The sequence below is a fragment of the Coregonus clupeaformis genome, chromosome 24 (assembly GCF_020615455.1).
Source record: "Coregonus clupeaformis isolate EN_2021a chromosome 24, ASM2061545v1, whole genome shotgun sequence".
In the NCBI taxonomy this organism is placed as follows: Eukaryota; Metazoa; Chordata; class Actinopteri; order Salmoniformes; family Salmonidae; genus Coregonus; species Coregonus clupeaformis.
Genome location: NC_059215.1, coordinates 44,195,734 through 44,221,016, shown reverse-complemented (window position 1 = coordinate 44,221,016; position 25,283 = coordinate 44,195,734). Strand labels below are relative to the sequence as shown.

The 25,283-nt window shown below is 45.4% G+C and overlaps 2 protein-coding genes across 11 annotated transcripts in view; both read right to left on the bottom strand.

The window, feature by feature from the left end:
• Window positions 1-3,125: 3,125 nt before the first annotated feature.
• Window positions 3,126-15,974, bottom strand: LOC121538575 (peregrin-like). Of its 4 annotated transcripts, none has more exons than XM_045207233.1 (16): window positions 15,577-15,974; window positions 13,458-14,251; window positions 13,116-13,305; window positions 10,366-10,653; window positions 8,839-9,356; window positions 8,484-8,724; window positions 8,050-8,181; window positions 7,806-7,934; window positions 7,304-7,697; window positions 6,837-7,145; window positions 6,387-6,647; window positions 6,075-6,222; window positions 5,799-5,932; window positions 5,454-5,569; window positions 5,117-5,271; window positions 3,126-4,370 (listed from the first exon to the last, which is right to left on the bottom strand). In XM_045207233.1, the coding sequence occupies exons 2-16, from the start codon at window positions 14,204-14,206 to the stop codon at window positions 4,187-4,189; spliced, it is 3,948 nt and encodes a 1,315-aa protein (XP_045063168.1). In that variant the 5' UTR covers window positions 14,207-14,251; window positions 15,577-15,974; the 3' UTR covers window positions 3,126-4,186. The 4 variants fall into 4 exon arrangements, with proteins under 4 accessions (XP_045063168.1, XP_045063169.1, XP_045063170.1 ...); XM_045207234.1 differs by having other exon boundaries at window positions 5,454-5,566; XM_045207235.1 differs by having other exon boundaries at window positions 6,387-6,644.
• A 3,517-nt stretch (window positions 15,975-19,491) lies between these two features.
• LOC121537293 (serine/threonine-protein kinase WNK2) overlaps window positions 19,492-25,283 on the bottom strand; it is a 100,788-nt gene continuing 94,996 nt past the window's right edge. For 4 of the 7 annotated variants that reach the window (XM_045207226.1, XM_045207228.1, XM_045207231.1 and 1 more), the window contains 6 exons: window positions 25,043-25,275; window positions 24,567-24,785; window positions 23,712-23,810; window positions 22,231-22,275; window positions 21,234-21,532; window positions 19,492-21,077 (listed from right to left, as the gene is read on the bottom strand). In XM_045207226.1, the coding sequence (XP_045063161.1) occupies window positions 20,754-21,077; window positions 21,234-21,532; window positions 22,231-22,275; window positions 23,712-23,810; window positions 24,567-24,785; window positions 25,043-25,275 (1,219 nt within the window). In that variant the 3' untranslated portion in view covers window positions 19,492-20,753. The remainder of the gene's footprint in view (window positions 21,078-21,233; window positions 21,533-22,230; window positions 22,276-23,711; window positions 23,811-24,566; window positions 24,786-25,042; window positions 25,276-25,283) is intronic. The other 3 variants (XM_045207227.1, XM_045207229.1, XM_045207230.1) reach the window with 3 other exon arrangements.

Below are 25,283 nucleotides of genomic sequence, written 5' to 3'. Positions count from 1 at the left end.
TCCCCAACGGGCTCAGGAGGCGAAGGTCAAGTCATGCATCCTCCGAAACATGACCCGCCAAACTGCGGTTCTTAACACCCGCCCGCTTAACCCGGAAGCCATCCGCACAAATGTGTCGGAGGAAACACTGTTCACCTGACGACCGAGGTCAGCCTGCAGGAGCCCGGCCCGCCACAAGGAGTCGCTAGAGCGGCGATGAGCCAAGTAAAGCCCCCAACAGACACTGGGAGACAAATTCTCCTTTCAGCAGGACAATAACCTAAACACAAGGCCAAATATGCACTGGAGAAGACAGTGAAGGTTCCTGAGTGGCCAAGTTACAATTTTGACTTAAATCTACGTAGAAATCTATGGCAAGACCTGAAAATGTTTGTCTAGCAATGATCAACAACCAATTTGATGGAGGTTGAAGAATTTTGAAAATAATAATGGGCAAATGTTGCACAATCCAGGTGTGGAAAGCTCTTAGAGACTTACCCAGAAAGACTCACAGCTGTAATCGCTGCCAAAGGTGATTCTAACATGTATTGACTCAGGGGTGTGAATACGTATGTAAATGAGATATATACATATGTAAATACGTATGTAAATGAGATATCTGTATTTCATTTTCAATACATTTGCAAACATTTCTAAAGCCATGTTTTCACCTTGTCATTATGGGTTATTGTGTGTGTATGGGTGAGAAAAAACAAGAACAATTTCATTTAATCCATTTTGAATTCAGGCTGTAACACAACAACAAATGTGTGGAATGTTTGTGGAATAAGTCAAGGGGTATGAATACTTTCTGAAGGCACTGTATCAGCTCCATCTACCCCAACAAATGAGACCTCGTCCACAAACACCCATCCACGCACGCACACACACAGACACACACACAGATTTGTGTGCAATAAGGTATAGTACAGAGAGAACTGTTGTGGAAACAGTAGCAGGGTTGGCATAGAGAGATCATAGAGATATCAAAGAACTGTCAACTGAAGAAAAACATCATTGTCATCACAAACCTCTTTGTTCATATCTACCAGTTCTTCCGGCTCCCACTCCCATGACTGTAAACAGGGGTGGGGGATTTAGGGCAGGAAACAGAGATCTTTAGAAGAGTGGGTCGTCTGTCTTCACGTATGCAGTCTCTTATCAAATTCACCCCAGCCTTTAACAACGCTATTCATGAATATCTCACCGTCAGGGCCCACCATGTTGTTGCATGTTTAGGTACTTATCCACAAATAATTTCACTGAAAGGAGAGAGGCTTTTTCAAGTCTTCTGGGAAAGGTCACACACTCAATCTTTTACATTCTACATTTCTCTCCCCCACAGTGAAAAAACACTGTCTCATGTAACTCACAGGATCGATTGTTTTCAAGAGGGTAACCAGGAGGTGATAGTGTGACAACGTACATCAGTAATTATGTGTAAGAGTAGTAAGTGTGTTTGTGAAATGAGACCTTATCAGTATGTCCTGAAGGCCTATGATGGATCTAGGTTTCATGGTTAGGAACCTGCAGAACCGGAGTGTTGTCTTTGTGTCCTGGCAGTCACACCCTCCTTCTGTAGACAGCAGTCATTATGAAACATAAGCCACCAGAGAGCGGTGACCGTTTCCGATTTCAACACCTGACACACCCTGTTCATACCAGCTCACTCAGCACCCCTACACATGGCCGCAGGAAGATGGTTGTCAGTGTGTGAGAGTGACAGCCAAGGCAATCAGAGCTAGAGGTCAGGGGGAGTGCATGTCAAGCGGTAAGTACACTCACCCTTTAATAATCCTGGTTGAGGAGCACCGAAGGGAGGAACAGGGCTTTTGAAGAACACACAGGGGTATTGCACATGTTCTAACTTCCTGCTTACAACAGAGAAATTAAGGTTGGGGAGCAAGATAAGAGTCCAGAAGAGTACAAAGTAGGATCAAGGAGTTTGCCAGCTAACTTGCCTAAATATAATGAAATAACTTGTTATTTTTCTTAAAGACAAGCTTGAAATGGGCTTGGTCTAATTGATTCAAAAAATAAAAACACATATATAACTTTAGCTTTCTTAATGAACCAGAAAATCAACTGTTTCTGGTTGTTCATCATAGTTAGCTGGCTAACGCATTGATGCTGCCTTGTAGTATACACCTCTGGCCCTGCAGTTCACCACTGTTTGTATAATGTCAAGTATGTACTCATGTAATTAAATGTGATTAGATGTGATTGAGATCACTTTTGAACTTAACAGGGAAAGGCAGCAATGTTGTACACACACATACATACACAGACATACACATTCGCAGGCAAAAGAGAGAGCTGACCAGAACAAAGGTGTAGAAAACTCAATTATTTTATTAAACTTCTATCTTATGTAATCTGTATATATAAAAGTTCTAAAGCCATTGGCCTGAGACTAGAACAGACAGTGAGGCTGGCTTGTGTATCATCATATCCACATTTACATTAGTCCTCATTATTCACCAACAGCCAGAATAGTACAAACAGACAAGAACAAAAAGAGACGTGAACAGAGGCGACAAAAAAATCATATATACGGAAGAGTAAAGGAAACGACTGCACAATGCAATGTTGTGAAGACGGTCAGTTAGACTAGAGGAGAGAAGAAGACTGGAGGTCCTTGGGAGACTGAATAAATAACAGAGGAAGCTGCTTTGCTCACAGTTGATTGGCCATGCCATCCGACCCTGTGCTCCATTGAGCCGTGATTGGACACGGGGATAAGGGGGCAGCGGGGTTGCGTAGAGGGGGTGTTGGACCAGTGGTACTGTGGAACCATAAGTGCACACAATGGGGTGTGTGGATGTGTGGGTGTGCATATATTCCTGTGGGAAGAGCTTTGTGTGAGTGTGTATGCATTTCCCTGTTTGAATGTACAGTCAGGTCAAAAAATATTGGCACCCCTGTAGCTCAGTTGGTAGAGCATGGCACTTGCAACGCCAGGGTTGTGGGTTCGTTTCCCACGGGGGGCCAGTATGAAAAATGTATGCACTCACTAACTCTAAGTCGCTCTGGATAAGAGCATCTGCTAAATGACTAAAATGTAAAATAAAGAGGAGTAAAATAATTATAAAATAATAAATGTTTGTCCATGCACACCAGTGGTGGGTTTGGCATCGAAATAAGGATGCGTAAGCAGAAAAGAACCCCATACCTACTGTAAAATATGGTAGTGGATCTTTTATGTTATGGGGCTATTTTGATTACGGTCAAATTTACCCAGTACTAGGACATTTTAGCCAAAAACCTGGTTGCCTCTGGAGGCTGAAACTTGGCCGCAAGTTAATCTTCCAGCAAGACAATAACCCCGAGCACGCATCAAAATCCACAAAGAAATGGTTAATTGACCATAAAATAAACATTTTGCAATGTCCATCTTCTGTCTCCGAACTTGAACCCCATTGAAAACATGGTTTGAATTGAAGAGGGCAGTTCATAAGCGCAAAGGATATCAAGAACCTGGAAAGATTCTGTATGGAGAAACGGTCTAAGATCCCTCCTGATGTGTTCTCCAACCTCATAAAACATTTTATCCTCGCAAGGTGAGATATTGAAAATAGGGGTGCCAATAATGTTTACCCTCATCATTTTGAGAAAAATTATAATTACTTGTTAAACAACATCTCTTTCTCTGAGCAATTGTATTAGTATAAAATTACATATTTTTGAATATTTTCTGCATACAATATAGCACAGTATTTGTATTATTTATTTTATAGAGTCTTTTTTGCTCATCCTTATCAAGGGTGACAATCATTTTGGACCCGACTGTATACAAGTGTGTATGTGCATATTTGTGTGATACGACCCTCTGTTTGCAGATCATGTTTTTCAGGCGCTGGTAAACACTCATATCAACCACATATAAGGACAATTTTCAATCATGATTCTGGGCATAGCATTTTCTCCCATAATCTTAATACCCTTTTTGTTTCAATTCTCTTAAATACATATTTTACACCTCAGATTACATACCACTGTGTGTGCCAACAACGTTTGTGTGGGGGAAAAAATGTTGTTGTATGTGCTTTCCAATAGGTTATACTGGCACACTGATTCTCCTGTGTGCTGGGTGCTAGGGTATGGCTCTCCAAGGCCACAGGGTATATCAATCAACCCACAGACCTGAAAATAATACCCTATCAATACCAGGGGAGGCCAGCAAAGACGTGTGTGTGTGTGTGTGTGCTCAGTCACTGTCGCTGGTGTCGCTGCTGGGGTCTCCCTGGACCTTGTTGCGGTGCTGCATTGCACGGTGGTAGGCCACCTGCACTGACTTGCGGATGTTGGACTTCCTTCCCTCAAGCATCTTCTCCTTGTCCAGCTCCTGGTCCACCCCCAGAGGAACCAGCTTAGAGCGCGGTAGCCACTGCCTACACACATACACACAGGGTTAGAAACACACACAGGGACATCAAGGCTAGTAGCTTCTGCAGATATAATAGTCATGAAAAGGAACGGTTTCTCACACAGGTAATTATTACAGATCCACACACAGCGCAGCAGCAACTACGGTGTGAGCTGTGACCTAAAACAATGTTTATTTCTCTCTCTTTGTTCTCTCTCAAAGCGTCTTCATCAACCACTCCTGACCCACTTCTGCTGACGAGCGACGGCATTTTTTGCTTTCCTGCATTTATATGTGAAGAAAGGTTCCCTTTGTTCTTGTACTACTCGTAGACAGCCTTTTGAAATGCTTTAGTGAAAAGCTGCTGAGCTGCATGTTGTTGACTACAGCCAGAGGTTTGCTGCTACACTCTGATTCTGGGTATTCTGCTGTCTCCACTGAGTAAGAACCTGAGCTGTAGAAGTGGAGGCCTTCAAAATCACCACTTCTCTACCAGTGTGAGAGGGATAGAGGTTTGAGTGGAGCGAGAAGGATGAAAATGAGTGGGAACAATGAGAGAGAGCGAGAGAGAGAGAGAGAGAGAGAGAGAGAGAGAGAGAGAGAGAGAGAGAGAGAGAGAGAGAGAGAGAGAGAGAGAGAGAGAGAGAGAGAGAGAGAGAGAGAGAGAGAGAGAGAGAGAGATGAGAGAGAGATGAGAGAGGAGAGAGAGAGAGAAACAAACACAGATAACAGAAGGAGAGACAGCATCAAGGGAAAAGACAGTGTACTGACCAGGTTCTCTTGTTGTCAAAGAAGAGAACCAGGAAGAGGTGTTCACGGGCCTCCTGGGTCATCTGTTCCCCCAGCTTCAGGACTTCCAGGGGGGGCACAGGGATGGGGACCCCTCGGTGGAATACCCCCTCCCTGGGCATCTTAGGATCTATGATCTACAGGGGGAGGAGGAGGGTTAGAGGGAGTAAAGGACAGGAAAATACCAACTTTAAGAGATATATGATAGTTTCATGAATATGGTTTGAGAGGTATGATATACTGCCTCCTTGTGGCCGAACAGAAATTACAACCATAGTTTATCCTAATGTGTTTGTGTGTCCATCCATGGCTGAATTACCAGAGCAGGGTATGAAGGGTAGCCTCTACACTTGGCCCACACCAGGTCCAGAGCATCAAGGGAAGAGTAGTCATCTGATGGCATCCTACAACCTGATCGGCCCCGGCCCCACCCTACTGAGAGAAACACACGATACATCAGAATCACACATAAACAGGGATGCAAACTGGTAAGGGCCCAAAAAAGGTGACACATTTTTTTAGCACAGAAACACGTGAAAAATCTGTTTAAACAGCTATTTTCACCTCTTAAACGCACACACACTTTGGGAAAAGGAGAGGTAGAGGTGGTGCGACAGATGGAGATAAGGGCATGCATATACATGTGTGTCTGTGTGTGACTCACAGTGTGAGACGCTGCGTGACCCTCCCACAGAGTAGGAGTCGTTCTCTGTCCCTGATGTCTCCTCACTGCTGTCCTCCTGGAAGGTGGAACGAGAGAACGACTGCTTCCCCCGGCCCTGCTTAGACGGAGTGGTACTGAGAGAGAGAGAGAGAGAGAGAGAGACAAAAAAAGAGTCAATTCATTCATCCTAAACCAAAATGTGTGTGTCATTGAAAGTGCAGTTGTGTTCGACTATGTGACTGCGTATAAAGGCCATTGTGTGTGGATCATAATGACCTGGTTCTGTCAGAGGCAGCGCTACTGCTGCTGCTAGTGGTGGATTCAGAGTCAGAGCTGGATCGAGGGAGGCTCCTCTCATTTCTGTACACCCGAAAACTCTCTGTCACCTCCTGGTTTCCCCCGACAAAACCGTTAGTGGGCAGACCTAGAAGACAGAGTCATAACCGCTACAATTACTAGACTGACCTGAATCATAACTGTTAAAAAATAGGAGTAATGACAATGTAACAATGTTGTTACAGGGCTAGTGTAAGAAGTGTGAGTGTGTGTGTGTGTGTGTGTGTGTGTGTGTGTGTGTGTGTGTCTCACTCGGAAGGAGGTCGTCACTGTCACTCTCGGAGCTGGAGCTGCTGTGGGGGCTGCGGGGTCTCTTCCTCTGCCGGGGGGGGGACAGGAGGGGCAGTTGGGGGGGACCTATCGGACTGGGGCTTACCCCCGCGTCTCTGTTCTTAGGGGGGCGGCCTGGCCTCTTGGGGGGTCCGGCCGTTTTGGGGTTCTTCTTGGAGAAGAGGACAGAGGTACGACGTCCCACCTCTGGAGCTAGAGCTGAGGATGATGCACTTAGATCTACTGAGAGAGAGAGGAAGAGAAAATGGAAGAATATTCTATATCCATCCTTCCTGAAATGAGAGTTGGGCATTAATTACCAGTACGGTAGGGGTATGCCTGTGTGAGATAGTTATGAATAGTTATTAATGCATGCATATGAATGCATAGCGTATGTACTGTGAGTTAGTTTAGATATACCCTCAGTCTCACCCTTGCCACTGATCTCCTGACTGCTACTCTCCTCCCCCTCGTCATGGCGTCCCGTGGAGGGGGGGTGATGGGGGAGGGATGTTCCCCTGTCCCCTCCGCCCCCTGAGTCCCTGCCCCCCATGCCCGAGCCCCCCTCTCTCTGGTGAGCCAGTTTCCTCTTGATGACCGTCATCTCCTTCCTCAGGGCTTTGGCCCGCCGCGACCGACCGATGCTGTGTTTCCCCGAGCTGACCTCATCAAAGCGCGCCTGCAGGAAACACAGCTGCTCCTCCAATGGCAGCCGCCGCCGGTTCTCTGGTAAGAGCAGGTCTAAGAGAAAGAGAGAAATTTAACACAAGTACAGAATCCCACACGGCTATACAGCAACACAATAACTTAAGTGGAAGAATACAACTATAGGAAAAGGAGAAAGGGGGAGAGGCGGGAGTAGAAAAGCTGGTGGTAAAACAGGACTCCAAGCCCCTCACCCTCCTCATTGGAGGACAGCGGCCTGTCTCCGTCTCGGTCCCTCTCTCGTTCTCGGTCCCTGTCCCTCTCTCTCTCCCTTTCTCGGTCTCGCTCTCTGTCGCGCTGGCTGTCCGGGCTGGGCTCTCGGGGGAGGTGCATGCCTGTGTCATAGTCCAAGCCGATTCGCTCAGCCTGTCTGCGGGCGGTCCTGATCACAGCCCCGCCCATCTCCCGGAGGCGCAGAGCGGCGCGGTAGAACACTGTGTCCTTGGCGTTGTATTTGAGGCAGTTGTTGACGATGAGGCCGAAGTCTGCCTCGAAGGCCTCGAAGCTGAGGTAGCGGTGAGACTCAAGTAGGTTCCACATGGTCTGGAAGTCCATAGGCCTCTCGATGTGGTCCAGGTAGTCTGGCACCTGAGGAGAGAGACAGGGGTCAGGGGTTAAAGCCTACCAGCCACTGTGTGTAAGATAACACAAGTGTGTGCAAATAAGTGCTTGTGTGTGTGTGCTTGCGTGTGTTACCTCGGCCAAGGGGACAGGCTCAGTGAAGAAGTTGCTGATGTCTCTGTCCTGTAGTTGCTCCAGAGTGGTCCTCAGCAGGACTAGGAAGGGAGTCAGCTGCATCTCTAGCGCCATCTGCTGCACCTTGATCTACACATTCCACACACACACTGTAAACACACCTGCTCACTGTGCAAACCAGATGTCAAGTGTGTGTTTGTGTGTCAATACACAAATGCGTGCATGTGAGGAGTGTGTGTCTCACCGTCTCCCTCTTGAGTTTCTCTCTCTTGCGGATGAGCTCCACCAGTAGTCTGGCTCTCTCCAGGTCGTGTCTCAGTCTCTGCCATGCCTTCAGCTGCTCCTTCAGAGCCAAGTTATTCTCCTCACTGTCCCGCTGGGGCACCAACACACACGCATGTTAAATGTGCAATGTAACACACCCTCAAAAATGAACAGACACACACACACAAACTGGTTAGTTTGGCAGTGTAACACACCCGTACGCCTACACAGTTAATAAGGATGCAGACCCACACTCACACCATTACAGCAGAATCAAACAAAGCAATGACTTAAGACAATACAACCCTCTCATTTACATTAACAGAGCACACACACGCTCTCGCACTCCCTTTCTCAATAGTCGCCACACTTTAGTCCAAACACATGCAGAGCTTCCAGTAGTATTCTCCCTACCGCTGAGATAACAACACCAGACAGAGACTGTGTGGTGGTTACCGTGGGAACCTGTGACTCTGGCGCCTGCGGCTGTGGATGTAGCTGCTCTGTGTTGCGCTGCGACTGCAGGTGGGTCTGGAGCCGGCGCAGCAGAGGGACGCCATTCCGGCTCTGCCTCTTCAGGGTCCAGTAGCTGTGCAGTCGCTGCATGAATTGGCTCTTCCTGGGCACCGTCAGGTTACTGGTGATCTTACTGAGCCTGGGGAGGACCACACAGGGGAGATGGTAGGACTGGGAGAGTATGTGATGTCTGAATCTGTATGCCTTTGAGTCTGCAGTGTGTGTGTGTGTGTGTGTGTGTGTGTGTGTGTACCTGTGTGGGGGTATACAGGGCACAGACACCACGGGCGCCGCGTTCCTCTTCTCAGCCAGTATCTTCCTAGCTCTCTTCATCTTCAGTCGGGACTTGGCCTTGGCCCTCTTGGCCCGCTCTGAGCTCCAGCCCTTGGTGTCGTCATCGTGACCTATACTGGGCTCATCGTCCTCCTCCAGCTCGCCCTCACTTTGGGAGGAGCCCATGCTAGCCCCTCCCACCCCTCCGAGGGGACGTGCAGAGCCGGGCGGGGTGTGGATGTCGCAATAGGCGGTCTTACGGACGCTGAAGGAAGTGCCGTTGGCGCCGGTCTCCCTGACGGGCTCCATCTTCATGTAGAGGCCGGCCTGCTGGGCACAGGTGACGTGGAAGGCTGTGTAGCAGTTGGCCTTGTGGCACTGGATGCAGGCCCCTGAGCCGCGCTGCTTGCAGATGTAGCAGGTGAGCTTCCAGCGCGCCGGGGGGATGTGCTCGATGCTGTCAATGGGCTCCAGGAAGACTGTGTTGGCAAAACACACCTGGGGAGAGAGAGAAGGAGAGGGAGAAAGGGGTGAGGAGATCAGCCACATTCATTGCAACAGGATTGTCAACACGACAGACGAGATGGAGACAGGCACAGCATATTTTTTTTTTTATGACAAATTCACTATGCATTGTGGGTTGTATGCTGTAACAACACAGAATAAAACAATGAATTAAAGTCCCATAATGGGCATGACTGCCCATTACAGCTCATCATTTAGCCAGAATTTATTCATATTACTTTAATAAAATATTTCAGCTGTTACATTTGTTTGATTTGATACTTTATTATTTAATTCCAAGTCATCTCATCTCTATAGAGATGCTGTCTGAATAAATATATTTTTTAGTAGTTCTTCAAAGTAAGTAAGGCATACTTTTATGACTACTAAATACCAACTATCAGTCACATAGATCATGTATTTTCAGGTAGGGATACCTCACGAAGCAACTGCTCTCTATCCCTCTCCATCATGTGTTCTTCTGTCTCTTCTCTCCATCTCTGTGTATTCCCCACACAGACCGGACAAGTAGGCGTGCAATGGATTATGGTAATTGTAGTTAATTACCATGTTTTCCGCGCTAAACTATGTAGAATATTGGCCTGTTGGAATCTATAACTCCCTAGTACATCGTGCAGTTCGGGCTTGAGCTGATTTATCTCTAGAGAAACTGCGCATTGAGCTCACAAAAAAATAAAGGAATTAAAAAAGGGCGGCAGGTAGCTTAGTGGTTAAGAGCATTGTGCCAGTAACCGAAAGGTCACTGGTTCTAATCCCCGAGCTGACTAGGTGAAAAATCTGTCGATGTGCCCTTGAGCAAGGCACTTAACCCTAATTGCTCCTGTAAGTCGCTCTGGATAAGAGCGTCTGCTAAATGACTAAAATGTAAATGGAATTCAAATAATTGAAACAACGTCGGTCAATTAGCTGTTTAAAAAACAAATAATAACCTTGCACACACTCCTACCCTCACAAACACTCTTACCCTCACACACACTCTCACCTCAGGGATCCAGAGGGCACACACCACGTGGGCCCAGCGTGCGTCGTCCGTCTGTTTGAAAGCTCCGCCCTTGTTGGGGCATAGGGCACAGTCGACGGCCCGGCTAGGGGACTGGAGGCAGCGGCGACACAGCCACTGGCCCTCAGGGATGTAGGGCACGCCATAACACTCCTGGTGCACGGCCAGGTTACACATGTCACAGAACAGGATCACGTTGCTGTTCTGACACTCGCCGTCGTTACAGATGCAGCAGACGGCGTCCTCGTCGATCAGGGCGCTGGGGTCCATCTGGCGGAGAAGAAAAGGAGAGAGAGGGTAAGGGGATAAACATTTAGGGCAGGGGACTTCAACCTTTTCTTGGCCATAGACCCCCTCCCAGGCAAACCGGTGACCCCATAAACGTTATTATAATTATAATATCACATCTTGTCTTATCATCAGGTGAATGATAATGGCAAGGAGAAGTAATCAACATTTTTAAATGAATAGATTTGGTAGATCGTTTTTCATTATTTTGACCTCCCCACATTATAATTGGAAGAGGAAGTGTGAACTCTAACATAGCCTATTAGCTTGAAAGGTAACTACAAAAATATTTTCGCTAAGAGCAGCTGTTTAGCTGGTTAGACAAAGGTTAGCCATGTATGTCCATGTCAAGAAAGCTTACCAGCAGTCAGTGGTACTTACTGCACTGGTAGTCTATTTAAGGGTGTTTTTTCAAAGCCTATGTCAGATACTCCAATGAGTGTCATTTGCTCAATATTAGGAGCTGAGAAATAAAGTTGGCATCATTAGAAAGAAGATATTCTTCTATTTTCTACTGTCGGTATGTAATTCAAAATTAGTTGCTAGCGATATTCATAAAAAAGTAAAAATAATCCACTTATATATACAGTGCATTCGGAAAGTATTCAGACCCCTTGACTTTTTCCACATTTTGTTACGTTACAGGCTTATTCTAAAATGGATTCAATTGTTTTTTCCCCCTCATCAATCTATACACAATACCCCATAATGACAAAGCAAAAACAGGTTTTTTGAAATTGTTGCACATTTATTGAAAATAAAAAACAGAAATATCACATTTACATAAGTATTCAGACCATTTACTCAGTACTTTGTTGAAGCATCTTTGGCAGCGATTACAGCCTCGAGTCTTATTGAGTATGACCCTACAAGCTTGGCACAGCTGTATTTGGGGAGTTTCTCCCATTCTTCTCTGCAGATCCTCTCAAGCTCTGTCAGGTTGGATGGGGAGCGTTCCTGCATAGCTATTTTCAGGTCTCTCCAGAGATGTTTGATTGGGTTCAAGTCCGGGCTCTGGCTGGGCCACTCAAGGACATTCAGAGACTTGTCCCAAAGCCACTAATGCATTGTCTTGGCTGTGTGCTTAGAGTCGTTGTCCTGTTGGAAGGTGAACCTTCGCCCCAGTCTGAGGTCCTGAGCGCTCTGGAGCAGGTTTTCATCAAGGATATCTCTGTATTTTGCTCTGTTCATCTTTGCCTCGATCCGTACTAGTCTCCCAGTCCCTGCCGCTGAATAACATCCCCACAGCATGATGCTGCCACCTCCACGCTTCACCGTAGGGATGGTGCCAGGTTTCCTCCAGACGTGACGCTTGGCATTCAGGCCAAAGAGTTCAATCTTGGTTTCATCAGACCAGGGAATGTTGTTTCTCATGGTCTGAGAGTCCTTTAGATGCCTTTTGGCAAACTCCAAGCGGGCTGTCATGTGCCTTTTACTGAGGTGTGGCTTCCGTCTGGCCACTCTACCATAAAGGCCTGATTGGTGGAGTGCTGCAGAGATGGTTGTCCTTCTGGGAGGTTCTCCCATCTCCACAGAGGAACTCTGGAGCCCTGTCAGAGTGACCATCGGGTTCTTGGTCACCTCCCTGACCAAGGCCCTTCACCCCGATAGGTCCGTTTGGCCGGGCAGCCAACTCTAGGAAGAGTCTTGGTGGTTCCAAACTTCTTCCATTTAAGAATGATAGAGGCCACTGTGTTCTTGGGGACCTTCAATGCTGCAGAAATGTTTTGATACCCTTCCCCAGATCTGTGCCTCGACACAATCCGGTCTCAGAGCTCTACGGACAAGTCCATGGCTTGGTTTTTGCTCTGACATACACTGTCAACTGTGGGACCTTATATAGACAGGTAGGTGCCTTTCCAAATCATGTCCAATCAATTTAATTTACCACAGGTGGACTCCAATCAAGTTGCAGAACCATCTCAAGGATGATCAATGGAAGCAGGATGCACCTGAGCTCAATTTCGAGTCTCATAGCAAAGGGTCTGAATACTAATGTAAATAAGGCATTTCTGTTTTAAATTTTTTATGCATTTTCAGAAATCTATAAAAACCTGTTTTTGCTTTGTCATTATGGGGCATTGTGTGTAGATTGATGAGGATTATTATTTTTTAAATCAATTTTAGAATAAGGCTGTAAAGTCAAGGCGTCTGAATAGTTTCCAAATGCACTGTATATATATTTATTTATTTATTTTTGCGGACCCCATGCAGTACCTCTGCGGACCCTCAGTTGAATACCCCTGATTTAAGGGAACAGACTCACACAGCTGATGCCATTACATCATACTGCTCACTCAATCCAGTAGACCACACACCCAACAGGTGACAGATAAAGTAAGTGTGTACTCAACATCACGTCTGGAAAGAAGGTGGAAAAAAGCTGGACTGACACAAAAGCTGTTCCTCAGAGAGAGAGAAAGAGTGTATCTAGTGTTTGTCACCTTGTTGTGGCTCTCGAAGTAGGACTCCTTCTCCAGCCGGTCCATGAGGTACTCAAACACCTCCTGGGGGATGGGCGTCACCCCGTCACTACGCCGCTTGTCATTCATGATGTCCAGCCAGATGTAGTCCTCCTCATCAATGTCATACTCCACCTCCTCATCCAGCTCCTCTACCGACTTATCTATGTACCTGAGGGAGAGGAAAGTGTGGGGGGGAGAGAGGATGCAGAAAGGAATGGAGTGAGAGAGTTTGGACATGACCTTCAATACCACCCGCTTAGGCAGGGTACTGTGACTGACTGACATGTAGTAGGATGAGTGTTGTGTGATACTGTGACTGACCTGTAGTAGGAGGAATGACGTGTGGGTGCGTCAGGCCTCTCTTGGTCCAGCTCTCTGTACACAACCTCAGGCAGTTTGACAGCCGGGCCAGAGGAAGCACTGTTGTGGTGCGATGATACCTCCTTCTTCTTCTCTTTACTCTTGTGCTTTCCAGACTTAGGTGTGGCCTTCCCTGCGTTAGCAGCAGGGGTGTCAGGCCTGTCCTTGCCGTTGCCCCCCACCTCACTCCCTCCTCCCCCGCTGTCTCCCCCATTACACGCCCCTCCCCCACATCCCCCTCCACCCAAGGATGGAGGGTCTTCGGCCCCGCTGTCGTCCTCTGACACCACGTCAATGTTCTCAAAGATGCTGATGCGGTGGATGCGTCCATGGATCTCCAGCTCCACCATACGCTGGGCCTGGGCATAGGTCATCGTCTCCCTGCCTGGGGAGTGGGAGAGCTCCGACCGGTTAGGACTCCCAGGGGTGTTCGCTCCCTGCCCGCCAAGCCCCAGCCCACCTCCCTTTCCCACCCCTCCCTCCCCGTCCCCGGTCCCAACCAGGGACACTCGAGGGGGGCGCCCCTTCCTCTTCTTCTGGGGCATGGCCTGTGCAGGCGTTGGGTTGTCATGGTCGTAGTGGTAGAGGTGGTACTCGATGCCGCTGTAGCTCTTGTAGACCTTGCGACAGGTCTTCACGGGGCACTCGTAAGGGGGCTTGGTGGCCCGGAGGTTGTGGCAGAAAGTCTTCACGTCAAAGTCCAGCCCCATTGTGCAGATGGCCACTGCTGGGACAGGAGCTGTTCAAGCTTACATCTGAGACACACAGAGATATAGAGGAGGGGAGACGATGCACCCTGATGTAAATTTTGCAACAATTTATTTTTGCCATCTCTGACTCCAACATTATTGAAACACAGACATGCCAGTGGGTAGTATTATGTCCATAAAGTAATCAGTCTATGTTGGAAACAACAAAGAATGTGTCTATTGCCTTCAGCCTTTTGGAATCCTAAAAGCTATGCCATGGTGTCTTGCCAATTTCAAGGAAACAAGACCCTGTCAACAGCAGGCACGTGGCTGGAGAGCTGTCAACTTTACCATGGCACCGACAGCTGCATCCATTTTTCTTGCTAGTTTTAATGATTGCAAATTACATTTTACTTGCAATACTGCTCATCATACTGCTTACTTTTCGAATAAAACTGATTAACATCTTAAACTGAAGACATAAAAAGGTAGTTAGATAGCTACCTGATCGATTTGACAGCTGAGATAACGTTACGCGTTTGTAATGTTGGATTACAGATAACAGATACATTTGGATGTTGATTCAACCAGAAACTGTCTATCAATCAAAAAGTAAACTTCTAAACACCTGCACATAGTCTCCACTCTCACTGAAGAAACGTATTTACCTGAAGTACCATATACAACTATGGCAAACTAATCAACGTATAAGATAATCAATGTTATGAATGTCTCTTTTACTCTTGATCGATCAATTAGCCCATGATTTGGATAGCGTAATCGCATAATATGTTGTTCTATTCACGTGCTCAAAGATCCAAGGAAATGTGTAGCAGCTATTTGTAGCAACTATCTTGCAAGTGCTACCAGATAGCCATATCCACTAGATTGCAACTACTGTTGGTAGTTTTCAGCAAAATGATACATTTGTATCTATAGAAGCCTGAGAAACATTGTAACCAATCGTATGGGTTACAACAACTCGAGGTGATGCATTGTAACAGACAGCTCCAGTGATAGGGCACATTCAGCTTGCTACAATGTTTCCCTCCACAATGGTTAGACCTCACCCTGATCAGCCACTACAATATAACACTCTGTGGTCAACTGATCGCAACCTATTAATGTAACTAAAGCAAAACCTACAGTTCTACATTCACTAATAGGGAAAGATAAATAGACAATCGTTATGATAATGTGGCACTCAGAATCCTGGGTCTTCGTATCTCGCTATAGGATCAGAAACGGTTCGAAAAGCAATTGTAACAACTATCAAAGCACACATAATTACAATTTACAAAATTAATAAAAGACCTTATAAATGTAAGCCTATTTCTCTCTAGACACCACGAATACATAGCAAATGTAGCAATGAATTAATAAACACTTACTACTCAGGGCTCCTGAAGCTTGGATGCTGCAAAATCTCTCACTCCAGCTCGGTAAATGGGACGATTGCAGATCGATTTATTAATCCTATGAAACCCAATCTAATCATGAGAAATGTGGGGTAAATGGTCTAAAAAAACAACACAATATCCTAGTTATTTAATTGTGATGGGATTAATTCAGGAACTCCAGCGAACAAAAGGGGCAGCCACTGCTGTACGCCACAGGCGCGTGTGGGCACTTTCGTCAAATAGAGGATTTGTTCTTTGGTGCTTTTGTCGAAATAAGGCCCTAATTTTGATGTGTACCATTCTTTGGTGTTTGAGGAAGGTGTAATTCTGAAACTCGATGGACGCCTAGTCAAGTGGCGTCACATTTTCACCGTTAAATGTAATTCGCTTCCTTTTGTTGTTCTTTTTCTGTGTGGCGAATCTAGCGATCCGTTTCGCACCTTTTTAATATACATCTGGATAAAAATGCAATTTAAAGAATGTCCAAAGACGAAAAACATGGGGATAAAATAGGCTGCATTACATTTTATTAACACGTATAAGACCATGTTTTTTAATTTTGTATTAATTTTTGTCATTTGCGAATCTGCCAATATGGAAACGTGAATCATAATGGGAGGGGTTTGCGCCATAAATTTGAATATGAAAAATTATATATCAGTTACACGTGCCTGATAGGTTTGAAATTGATTATTTGATCAGTCTAGCCTGGCAAAGGAACATTATTTATTAAATATCATAGTTCTACAGTCAAATGTATACTGAACAAAAATATAAACGCAACATGCAACAATTTCGAATATTTACTGAGTTACAGTTACTCTCTCTTTATTATCTTTGAATAGTCACTTTACCGCTACCCACATGTACATATTACCTCTATTACCTCGACTAACCTGTGCCCCCGCACATTGACTCTGTACCTGTACCCCCTGTATATAGCCTTGCTACTGTTATTTTACTGATGCTCTTTAATTATTTGTTATTTTTCTTCTTATTTTATTTTTACATATCTATTTTTATTTAACACTTATTTTTCTTAAAACTGCATTGTTGGTTATGGGCTTGTAAGTAAGCATTTCACTGTTGTATTCGGCGCATGTGAAAAATAACATTTGATTTGATGGAAATTAGTTAATTGAAATAAATGAATTAGGCCCTAATCTATGGATTTAACATGACTGGGCAGGGGCACAGCCATGGGAGGGCATAGGTCCACCCACCATGACCAGAGAGATATATTTAGTAGATCTAGATTATTGAGGAACAAAGGAGACAACATCAAGCACAAAATAATGTTTATTTCTCTCTTTAAACATGTACAGTCTGTGATGAGTGCGCTGACTGGGTTGGTAAGGTAATGTAATGAGAAATACACAGCAGGCAGAAGCAATCAGACACAGAGCTTTAGTGCAAGCCTTCAACAATCAGAGGCATATTCAATGAGGCAATGTTGCTCAGAACTGATAGAAATGCAATGATCAGAACAGGCACAGTTCTCTATTCCTCACAGAGAATCATATCTGCTCTACACAATCAGTTTCTATGGATCTGAATGTTGCCTCCCAGTGAATATTCCAACAGAGTTATTTCCACATCTGCTCACTAAGTGTAACAGACAGGGAGGTGTAGCGGTAATGGCAGATACAACGAGTAACAGAGAACAGAAATCTCTTACTACTGGAAGTATTTCATCAAAGCAGACGAACTCTGCATTATATCCTATAAAAAGTCCAATTCAAACCGAATTGATGGAATAATATACACCGACGCTAAATCCCAAAACAGTTAGACAAACAAAGAAAATGTATGAATATTAATTACAGGAAAACTGTACAATTCACAGCTTGGCAGGACTGGGGTGCTGCAACCTTGGTGTTGGTTGTGACATTTCTAAATGACGGTGTAGTAATGTTAATCTCCGCTGTATGGAAAATAACAGTTGACATGCTCTTCAGTGGTCAGGAGGATAGGGGTGGGGGGGGGGGGGGTTAACCCCATTATGTACAGGTGTGTTTGGAGGCATGTTTCTACAGATTGGAACTGATATTATGGTCTATGGTTAGAGCACAGGTCATGTTGTGCAAATCTTCCAAATCAAGTACCCATCTGCATTTTGCATGCTTCATTCTGAACAGAGAAATCAAACACTCAAAACAATAAAGAAAAGCTATCATCAATAACCACCTAGGAAATGATACATCATTTATTAATTTCAACAAGGCAATATAACACTGCTTCACATGAACATCATCTCATTTAGAAAACAAATCACCCCCTGACAAAGGTTTTTATTGCTGGAGGGACTCCACCGTGTCATCTTGTGTGTAGTGTTATCAAGTACCATGACCAGATAAAACACACATCCCATCAACTCCTCTTTCCTACTTACAGTGGATCCACCTCAGCCACATTAGCAGCATCAAAATCAAGCTTAGAAACATAAAAACAATGGCAATACTTTAGACAAGTAAATAATAACTGGTGTTTTCACTAAAGAATTCGCATAATGTTCTTAATAATAGGAAAACCATGTTCTTGCCCCAACAGAAAATATTTAGCAGTTTTCAATGTGATTTGTAACTTAGGTTCAACTAAACGGCAACAAAAGAAACTAGCTCCTGTTGCAGGTTCCTGTGAGAAGGCCTCTACGAAAGCTAGGTGGATAGGTGAAATTGCACTTTAAGTCTTGCTCGGCAAACCTGCCTCTCTGCTACATTCTGAGCTGGACACTACGAGTTTCCCTCTGAAAACAGACCTATAAATATAGAATGAGAATTCAATTGGTCCACCCACTGGGGAACGTTTACTTGAATAGGAATGTTAATTCTAAGAATTCTAACTATGCCTTTGACACTACCCACTGCCCAATGAGTGGGTTTTTACTTGTATTTTATTCTCTCAACTGTACATCAACTGTCTGTTCCCACAGGGCAACTGTACATCTCACCTCTATGGCATTCTAAATGTCACAGGCGTGGAGAGTAAACAAAGATTAAAAACATGATTTTATTACTTAAATAAAAGCATATACTGTGTTAATAGTGCAGCGCTACAAGGGCATTCAAATGTAAACCAACAAGAAAAGAAAAAAAGCCACCGTGAAATAAAATCACTTGGATGCGGACTTGCTTCGTTTTACAGAAAAATCTATGTTCAAGGCACTACACTCCTCCAGAGAACCTCCACCTTAAATACAGGTCTCCTGCCCCATCATCTTAAACCCTTGTATTTCGATTTCTAATGTAGTGTTTTAAGGTTGACAAAACGTTAGTAAACGATAAAAATCAATCTGAAAACATGACTACTTATCGTTGATGACGGATTTGGTGAAAACATCACATTTGTGACCGCTGATATTATAGAGTATGGCTGTGAGTTTAGTCAAGACCAAAGCTAAAAGCAGTAGGTACTCAGACACACACATACACAGAACATTTATACTGTACACACGTATACATACACACAAACACACAGGAAAACTACAGGTGCTGTAGAAAGTATATCGCCACGCACACTGGATATTTACAAGCGCACAGGTTATTTACACGTGTGTTGCTCTTTAACAAAGCATCAGACCACATAATCAGAGCAGAGTGGAGCAGGACTATCCTGCATATAGGAACACTGGAGGGGTTGAGTAGTACAGTAGTACAGTAGTACAGTAGTACAGTAGTACAGTCACAAGTAGGGGCCAGTACTCAGATGCTCCAACACATAAGAGTTGTTCCATGTCATTTCAGCAAGCCATGACACCCGCCATCTCAGATTGTTCTGAAATCGTTTCTGTAGTCAGAAACAGATAAGATTAGCATTCCTGCAACAATATTTTTTTAATTAAAATGTATAATCTCTGAGAAATTAAGCTAATTGATTGCACCCAAATTAGCACTTTTAATTTATAGGATTCACATGATATTCAATACATATAGTACCCAACATCCGATTTGGACAAAACTTCTTCCTACCATTGAGTAAGACATGAGTAATCCAATCTAAAGTCACCCACAGACCCCCCCACACCAATCTCACCCTAACAACCAGTATACAGGATCAGTTCTCTATGGAGCTGCGGCTTGGATTATTGCTTCTTCATCCTATGTAATGTATTCCTTGTGAATCTGTTCAGAGAAATTAGCCATTGAAGTCGCTTACATTATTTACCATAAATTAGTGTGAAAGTACCAGGTTTTGCCCACTAGATGCTGCTCTTCCTGCTACTGCCACACCCTTTTTATCAATTTAGCAGGTTTCTTGTGCTTATTAAATGGATCACAGCATTTTCTTTGCAACTTTGGGTAGAAAACCAATAGCTTTTGCTCATGATGAAAACAAATTGTATGGTCATCCTCACAATTCAAGCCAGTCCTCCATGAAAGCAATTGTTTGTCCTTCTCTTAGGCTTAATCTGTGTCCAGGAAACGGCCCCTCTGTGTGTGGCAATAGCAGGAACAGTGGCATCTAGTGGGCAAAACAGGGTACTTTCACACAAATCTATGGTAAATAATGCAAGAGACTTCAAAAGGCTAATTTCTGTGAAAAGGGGAAAAAACTGTCACCAGATTCACAGGGGTCCGTGGGTGGCTTTTGATAATTTTATTGGATACCACATCTTACTAATTGTTAGGAAGAATGATGGTCCAAATCGGATGTTAGGTACTATATTTATTGAAGATTATATGAATCCTATAAATTAAAATGGCAAATGTTTGTGCAATCAATTAGCTAGATTTCTCAGAGATCAAATTATATCTCAACAAATATTTTCAGGAATGCTAATATCTGTTTCTAACTACATAAATTATTTCAGCACAATCAGATGGTGGGTGTCGAAATCCTCTTCCTTGTGCTTTGAGGTGAATGACCCATAAGCCATTTGTTGGAGCATCTAAATGTGTGGGCCCTACTTTACTCTCTTTCCCAGCCCATCACTCTATTCAAAGTTAAGAGTTTGATTTCATTACAATTGTAACCCTGGAGTGAGAAGCAGGGGGGACAGAGGGGAGTTAGGTTATCAACACAAGATGAGTTAAGACCTGTTAGTCAGGCAGTCCTGATGTGAGGGTGCTGGGATAGGGGGGAACATCTGGGGGCAGTCTGTGTTGAGCGACAGGGGCGATGGGGTGGGATGGGGGTTTACTGGGTGCAGGGAGGTGCTTGTTGTCACATTAGGTAGTCCTGGTGTTGGGGACGTTCTCAGGGCTGTGCAGGGTCAGGGGGTACGCCTGCACCCCTGGGTTGGCCATGGTGGGGTAGGGCATCCCTCCCGCTGCCCCCATCATTCCCACAGGGCTGGGCATACCAGACCACTGCTGGGGGTATAGGGGGCCGGGCACCACCCCTCCGTAGGGGCCTGCTGGTACCATGTACCCGGGCTGGAGCATGGCAGAGGGTTTGGAGCTCAGGGCAGTGGGCATGGCTGAGCCTAAAGCAGCTGTCAGCGGGCACGACAAAGGCAGCTGGAACTTGTTTGGAGGGATGGGACATCTCACCTGGAGGAACCAAAGGGGATGTTTAACATTGTGTACATGGACTTTTTCACATGATCAGGTAATAGAGAGCGAGGCGGGCTGCAACTCCCAAAAGTGTTTATCACACTGGTGATAAGTCTTCTTCAGACTTTTGATGTGTTTCTCTGTGCCAGTTACCTCCTGCGTGGCTCCTCCCAGGGGCGTGGCTTGGCCCTCCAGGTCCTGCATGCGTCTCTGCTGTTTGATCTGGTTCAGAGAGGGCCGCGGTTGTGTGGCCGCCATCGTCTCCTTCGTCCAATCATCTACCAGCTTGTGCAGGTCGTCCGTGAAGGTGCCTGGCTTCTTGTTGTTGCTGTTGTTTGTCTGGGCCTGAGCTAGCACTGTCATTGGTTGAGGAGATGGCAAAGGAGTGGGGACAGCTGGTGGCTGTTGCTGATTGGACGCCGTCTGAGTTGCACTGGCGCCGTGAGAAGACCCTAGAACACAGAAAGATTTGTAAACTCTGCCCAGTTAGACCCTTCCGATGGAATCGATTGGCTGCTGTTCGGCCTTTTACAGTTATCTATGGCACTTTAACCACCATCAGCCTCTATAGAGCCTGCATATTTATTAAAATATCAAACAGGTCAACTAAAATTGGGAATGAGTGTTTATTTGGTTTTCTGTGGACCTTAAAATGTCCCTTTGAGTGGTAATTGTTTTGTGGAGAAAGCTCAGCTGACTAGAGCAAAAATGTGGAGTTGACATGTGATCTCATTCAACTGGACAGCAAATGTGTGGGTTCTCAAACCTAGCAGCCAAAGGATTACAGCATGGTTGAATCCCGACCACCCACCCAACCGACCCCCTTCCACCACAGTAAAATAAACAGAAACCATCAACGCTGATACAAACAACCACACAAGTCACATTATTCAGCACTCAGACATTTAGGACAAACACCGCCATGCACTACCAAACAAAAACAAAACAAAATCAATTCATGAAGGTGACACTCCTCGTGCAACAGCGTCCACAACATGTCCAACAACACCTGGCACGTTTTCTTCGGACCGCCAAACTCAATACGTGAATATAAACCAAGGGTGCTCATGCCAACAGAGAGAAAAAAAGAGAGAAACAAACAAAAAGTGAGAGCAAAGAAGACAGAGAAAGAAGTAAATGAGATAGTTACTACTGCTGCGCTCTTTGCCTAGACATAGTCGTTTCAGTGTGGACCCTATAAGAAGGTAAAACAGCACAGAGACAGAAACAGTTAGGTCGGGACACACCGCACACCACAGGTCTGTGGACAAGCTGCTGAAAAGCCACACACAGCTATCAAATCAGTTAGGGAGAGAGACGAGAGGAAGAAAGGAGAGGAGAGGAGAGGAGGAGAAGGGGGTTTAAAATCAGTGAGACGTAATGGGAGTGGGGAAAGACTGCTGCTGTCAATCCAAAACAAAATAAAATATTTCAGGCCTATAAAGAGATACCTAGGTCCTGGTATGGTGGTACACAGTACAGTACAGGGGGTTTGGAGAAGACTGGTCCACAGTAAGGTGGGGTAGGTCAACACTGTCATAGGTCCTTCAGACCTTCCCATTCTATGCTCCTAGTAACCCTGTCATGTCCTGTCCTATTTTCATGTCTAGAACTTTCCTTTAAACTTACTTGGAATAAGTAATTGTTTCAGTAATACTGTCAATATTTCATGCTCCGGGCTCGTTTTACTTCAGTTTGTACATGGTATGTTAAACGTTACAATGGATAACTCAACTGTACAATGGCAGTGTTGAAAGTAAAGCTATGCCGTTCACATATACTAATTTTAAATGAGTGGAGAGCCAAATTGCCGAATGATCAATGCTGTAAGTACTAGAGTAACGAGACTCCTGAAGCTCATTTTAAAACATACCAGTAAGTACAAGAATGCCTGTGAAACCTAACAAAGGAACCAAAAATAAATCTAAACCGAAGAGCACAGAGATACTATAGCCGGAGCACATCAGTCAGCACTAATCAAGACATGCAGGTAAAGCAGGAGAAGAAGAGGAGAAGGAGGAAGTAGATAATATTGATGATACAGCCCTTTTGCAGGAGCCAGTCTCCAACAGTGCCCCCCGCCTGCCTGCACCATGCACGTCCTCCCAGTCCAAACATGAGAGACCGAGAGAGAGGGACCTCCTCTACCACAGCAAGCCTCTCTGGAACCTGGCTGAGCTATCAGGGGAGGGCCGGCTTTAGTCTTGGTATACAGAGGGGTTGTAGACTTGAGCTGATGCGCCTCACAATTAAGGAATTTAGTAAATGAAAACACACATAGGATACAGAAGCTTTGGCGGACACACACACACACGCTCAGGTTTCGGATCTAGCATCGCCCATGTTTGGAGAAGACGAGCTTTATGACATACAGTATGCTTTTGGAGTCTGTTTAAAGCCAGAAGCAGTGCACAAAGCGTTTGTATGGGGGGGATGTCTAAACCCAGAACAACTATGAGGACGTACAAAATAGCTGACATATGCTTGTGTTGGGGACAGGGAGGGTGAGGAGGGGAGGATCCACTATCTAAAAACACAGTAAAAGATTGAGAGAAAAGATAAAGAGGTGAACTAAAGAGAGGAGATGGGGATGAGATGAGTGAGGAAAAGTAGAAAATAACAAATACAAACAGATGGACAGAGACACGGGTCCACTGAGGAATCTAGCACGTGGTTTGCTACTAGATTTATAGGTCACTCTCTCTGACGTTTGGTGGTATACCGTCCAGCCTGTCAAAATGAATATAAGAGGGAAGAAGAGAAGAAACAAAGAGACACTTCTGTAAAAGTACACAGAGACTTGGGATGAGAAACCACCACCACTAACATCCGCAGCACCAGTACACGGTAACAGTCACATGGGCTAAACCAGCAGCAGGAGACAACCCTCACATTCACTACAGGGACAAGTTACCACTATGCACTGGTCTAAGATCAGGCTACTTTCCCCAATTCATCCTGACCTTCACCTTGAGGAGTGTTAAACTGATCTGGGACCAATGCTTGAAGACAGCTTCCATTGACACCTCAGAAGTCATGCAGTATCGTGGCGGGATTTTGGCAAAGGAGAAATGTGTGATGAGGCACCCTCTTCTATACATTTGCCTAAAAACATTTGCTTTCGATAGAAGACTGACAATTATGACTAAGTTTCAATGTGGCAGTTTCCACGGCCCCTTACGAGACTAATGAGACCTCCGATATAGACCCAACTTAGAATATCAGAGAGCTTAGAATATTACAGCAGATTAAGCTGAGCTGCTGGTTGTTCCTCAGTACAAATGGGTGTTTGGGTACGTGTCCACACCTCAGTGAGTGACACGTGTTTGGGTGTGTTTGCATTTGGTATATTGTGTGAATCCTATGTGTGTGTTTGACACATAATAAGCACCAAAATGTGGGTAGTATTCCTCAGTGTGGATTTGTACTGTGTGTGCTATGCCACAGTGTGTGTATAACTTGTCCTGTATGCGTGTGTGTAGGTACCTTGCCCTGGGCCTACGTGTGTGGCCATGCCTCCACCGTAGATGTTGTCAGAGGAGAAGGAGCCCTTGAGGGAGCAGGGTTGCTGGGTCTGGACAGGCTCTGGGGCCGTGCTGGGCCGAGTTCCGCTGGTACTGCTGCTGCTGCCACTGGAGCGGGCCGAGCTGTCAGACACAATGGAGCTCTTAGCTGGAGAGCCAGACGAGCTCGGTGCACTCTCACCTTCAGAGAGAAATACTGGATTAGCCACAGAACCAGCTTTAGGGTTCATTTCTTGTTATTACCACATTTCCAACCCTCCCAATCTTCCTCAAGGCACTCTCATTTCCCCTTGCTCAGGACAGCGCACAAAAACCTCTCTCTCTTCCGTTCCCTCCCCCTCTCTCACAGAGACATGTCACTCACACCTCTCCTCATCCCACCTTTCACTCTATCCACCACACACCCCTTCTCTTCTCACCACTGACACAGCCACACACCTTTCCTCTCACCGGTGGTGGTGGCGTTCAGGTTGTTTTTCAGCTGCTGCACCATTGGGTTGAGCAGCTTGCCCGCCTTCAGCTTGTGTTTGCTGATCTTGCGTCTGCGGCCACTAGGGGGAGCAGCGTGCAACAGGCCTACACCGGGCGGCACGGCTTTCCCCAGCTCTTTATACAGACGCTCTATCTCACTCCTCTGGAACGCCTGCAGCTCAGAGATCTCCTTCATGTGTCTGAGGAG